Source organism: Nestor notabilis, unplaced genomic scaffold, assembly GCF_000696875.1.
Source record: "Nestor notabilis isolate BGI_N333 unplaced genomic scaffold, ASM69687v1 scaffold17568, whole genome shotgun sequence".
Lineage (NCBI taxonomy): Eukaryota > Metazoa > Chordata > Aves > Psittaciformes > Psittacidae > Nestor > Nestor notabilis.
The window spans coordinates 1-3,739 of record NW_009938922.1 but is presented as its reverse complement, the minus strand read 5'-3'; the positions used below and the strand labels follow the sequence as shown (position 1 = coordinate 3,739).

At 53.2% G+C, this 3,739-nt stretch overlaps 1 protein-coding gene across 1 annotated transcript in view; it reads right to left on the bottom strand.

Moving 5' to 3' along the window:
• Positions 1-3,707, bottom strand: part of LOC104409672 (histone H4 transcription factor-like) — a gene marked incomplete at its 3' end in the record, with an annotated part of 7,237 nt that extends 3,530 nt beyond the window's left edge. The window contains 10 exon segments of the mRNA XM_010019606.1: positions 9-435; positions 754-878; positions 1,138-1,276; positions 1,380-1,500; positions 1,594-1,671; positions 2,200-2,352; positions 2,821-2,932; positions 3,118-3,311; positions 3,314-3,337; positions 3,545-3,707. Coding sequence (XP_010017908.1) covers positions 9-435; positions 754-878; positions 1,138-1,276; positions 1,380-1,500; positions 1,594-1,671; positions 2,200-2,352; positions 2,821-2,932; positions 3,118-3,311; positions 3,314-3,337; positions 3,545-3,707 — 1,536 coding nt within the window.
• Positions 3,708-3,739: the final 32 nt, after the last annotated feature.

The following is a 3,739-nucleotide window of genomic DNA, read 5'->3' as shown; positions in this document are numbered from 1 at the left end:
GCTGCCACTTGCTCCTCTGATGAGGTGCTGGCCATGACATAATACACAGTCTCAGTCTCCCCATGCTCATTGGTCCTGTTCACCACATGGATGACGGGGTTGGCTGGGGTGCCAGGTTCTTGCCCCGATGACAGTTCTGCTCCTGGGAAGGCACTGGGCTGTGCTGGCTCAGGGTTGGCAGCACAGCGAGGGGTTGGGGGTAGCAGGGTCACCTGCAGCTCAGGAACATGGTATTCAGGTGGATGAGGCTCTGCTGGGGCCTCCAGAATGATGCCCTGCAGGTTGCCCTCACCCTCAGACAGCACCACACACTCAGCTGAGCCATCCAGGGCCTCACCCCGCTTCTCTCTTTCCTTCAGTAGCTGCTCTGTCAGCTCCACACTTTCGTAACGCACCAGCTGCAGCCTCATGTAGCCATCCTCATGTTCCTTGTACCTGAGCAGAGACAGGTAGGGGTGATGGAGCCAGCCACACTACAGCCCCTTCCCACAAGACAGGTAGCAGCCTGAAGCTGCAGCCAAGGAAGGGAGGGGGCACTACAAAGCTACACACTGGTTGCAATGCCCAGTGCTGCATACATGATATTGGGCAAGTAAGATAAAATCCCTAAAAGTACATTGGTCTTGAGCACATTATAGGTAAATATCAGAGCCCAAGCACTGCCAGGTCTCTGCTCCAGCAAGATACAGGATGTGGTTTCAGCTGTCTCTTGCACTAGAGAGGAGGCAATGAGAAGCTAAGGCTGGCCAGTACCTGAAGCGAGGATGTCCTGAGGGCCATTTGAACTGATGTTTCTTCCTGAGGTGGACAGTGAGGTTGTTTCCACGTGTGAAGCACTTGTCACAGACATGGCACTTGTACCGGGGTTCGCAGTCACCCTGAAGGGCAGAGAAAGGGATGTGAGTACCCCATGAGCCTGATCAGAGGGCCTGGAAGGAGGAATCAGGTTCTCTGAGAAGACTGATATGACATACCATTGCAACAGTAAGAGAGGAATGCAACCTGACCACACATTTCTACAGCCCTAGTCAGCCTGGAGCACTTCACAAGACTAGCTTTTTTCCTCATGCATCTGTACAGCATGTTGAACTAGCAGCTCTCAGTACGCAGCAGAATAGGCCTCTGTTCCCTGTGTACCTCATGGACTTTCCGGCAGTGCAGTTTGATGGAGCAGGGGGAACGTGCAGTGAAGCTACAAGCCTCAAACTCGCAGCGATAGGCTGGCTCTTTGCTGTGTGTTTCCATGTGTTTCCTCAAGTCAATGAGATTCTTGCAGCTAAAAGGAAATGATAAGGGAACAAAGTTGAACACTGTGTAGCACACACACATGTCCCCCCAGGTGCTTCCCCATCACCAGCGTGGAAAACCCTGGTCCTTACCTGTAGTCGCAGTAGTCACACTTGAATGGCCGCTCCTCACTGTGCCGAAAACGAATGTGATTGCGCAGGGAGGAGGGCAGCGGGCAGGTCATGTCACACATTGGGCACTTGTAATGGTTCACTGTGTGAAAGAATGAGTGCAAAACATTACCACAAAGCAGGGAAGAGCACACATGCTTCAGGGCCTCAGCTGGCAGAAGGGGTCTTTACTCACCATGGTTCCTCATATGGTCACGGAGCAGTCTCTCTGTGGCAAACCTCTTGGAGCAGTGAGAACACTGAAACCTCTGCTCTGCAGCATCAGGACCAGGGAGAAAGAGGAGGGGGTGGTGAGAAAAGACATCAGAGCAGAGAGAACAGCACAAAGAACAGCAAGTGAGAAAAAGAGGTAGCTACAGCACAATTGGGAATCCTTCTCTCCAGGCAGACAGCAGAAACTGACTACAAAGCCAGACAAACAAAATCACTTGCAAAGACCGATCTACCTCCCCTTTGAACAGCTTCCTTGTGCTGCCAGTGCAAGAAATGGGGAGCAACCATCACACACACACACACACACGCATCAGCACGGCACAACAGAACTCAGCAAGCAAATCCCAGTGCTGCTATAAGAGCCCAGCTGCTGCCTTTGACTTCAGCCCTGGGGCCTCACAGGAGGAAGAGCTCTGCCTGTAGCAGTGGCTGAGTTCCCAGCCACCAGAAAAGCCAGGCCGCTTCCACGCACACTTGTGCTCTTGGCTTGCAGAGAACAGGCATCTCTAGGAAACCAACTGGCCCAGCCAGGCAGAGGGCTGCTTACAACCCACCCACAGGAGCTTACGGTCCAGGGCAGTCTGACGGCGGATATGGTCAAAGAATTTGGTGTTGTTGGCAAACATCCCGCCACAGGTAGGACAGGCCACCACCTTCTCCTGTGTGTGGCTGCGCAAGTGCTCCCGCAGTTTGCAGCGCCCCTTGAAGGTGCAATCGCAGTCTAAAGAGAAACGACAGAAGGACACTGAGATCCTTCACACATGGGCCACGATCTGCAACCTGAGTCAGTGGCAGGCTTCTCACTTCTGTTTTGGCTAGCAAAGACCAACTGCAAAAAGCCCACAGAGGAGGGTCACACAGCAGGATGAGATCACTAGTGTATGTGTCCCCTGCAAGCAGCTAAGGCAAGTGAGCAAATACAGGCCAAAGAAATTATTGGGAAAAACACTGAGCCTTTTCTTCTAGGTACTAATTAAATACAAATGAGAAGTTCAATATTAAGCACTCAACTGGATTCCCTGAAGGAAATTCTACAGGAACATTTCACTGTTGTGACCATGCTCCCGTACTTCTGAAGTTCAAGAGGTTCTCTGAAACACTGTGAAGGAGCACAGGGTTTTCCTGTACAACATTTGCAATCCAGCCCTGTGCAAAGCTCTGTAGAGAAGCCTTGCATGCACCCACTAACCTTTCCAACCACAGAGGACCACATGGTTCTCCTTCCCTCTTGCCTTGTACTCTGAACAGAAGCTGTGATCCTCCACGTGCCGATAGAACCACTCGGGATTATCAAATGATCTCTGTTGGGGAGCAGGGACAGACAAAACAGGGTGAAGAGATAAGCTAGAGCACAACAGGCGCTCTCACACAGGTACAAACACAGGCAACAGGCAGGTGAGCTGCAGGACAAAAGCAGCTCTCCTTCCCTTGGCTGTCACATCAAAGGTGAACTATACGAAAGCAAAACTGGGTCCCCCGTTCTCACCTCACAGTACTCCCACAGACACAGGAAGTTGTCCTGGATCTCAGGAATGATATTGCGGCTCTGGAAATCCAGCTGGCAATGGCTCACATCTGACTGGCTCTGCAGGGCCCGCAGCCCCCACTGCTTCAGCTTGGTGTGGTAGCAGTGGAAATAGACGTGGCGAGTGAGGTCAGCTGAGCTCTCCAGGGAACTTTTTTTTTTCACAAACACGTGTATTCCTCTGCAACACAAACAGGAGGTATTCACACTGCACCAGCCTGATGGGAACGTTCCAAGTAAAGCTCAGGTTGCAGCAAACAGAAACACCGCAGTTATTCTCATGAGGCTGCAGCGCAGCAGCAGGCAGCGCCGCGGAGAGGAAGATCCTCTCACAACGCAATAGCTCAGACAAGAGGGAGGGCAGCGGTCGAGGCTGCGAGCGCCTTACCGAGAGGGTCCATCTCGTCCCGGCGCTCCTTGGCCAGGTGCTGCTGCAGGTGCTGCGCCACATGCTCGCAAAACTCCTCCATCTGCGAGGCCACGTACGAGCAGCGCTCCCATTCGCACTGCAGCACCAGGGCCCCTTTGCCGCCGGCCTTCGCGGGCGCCATGGCCGGGGATGCGGGGCAGCGCGGAGAGGCCG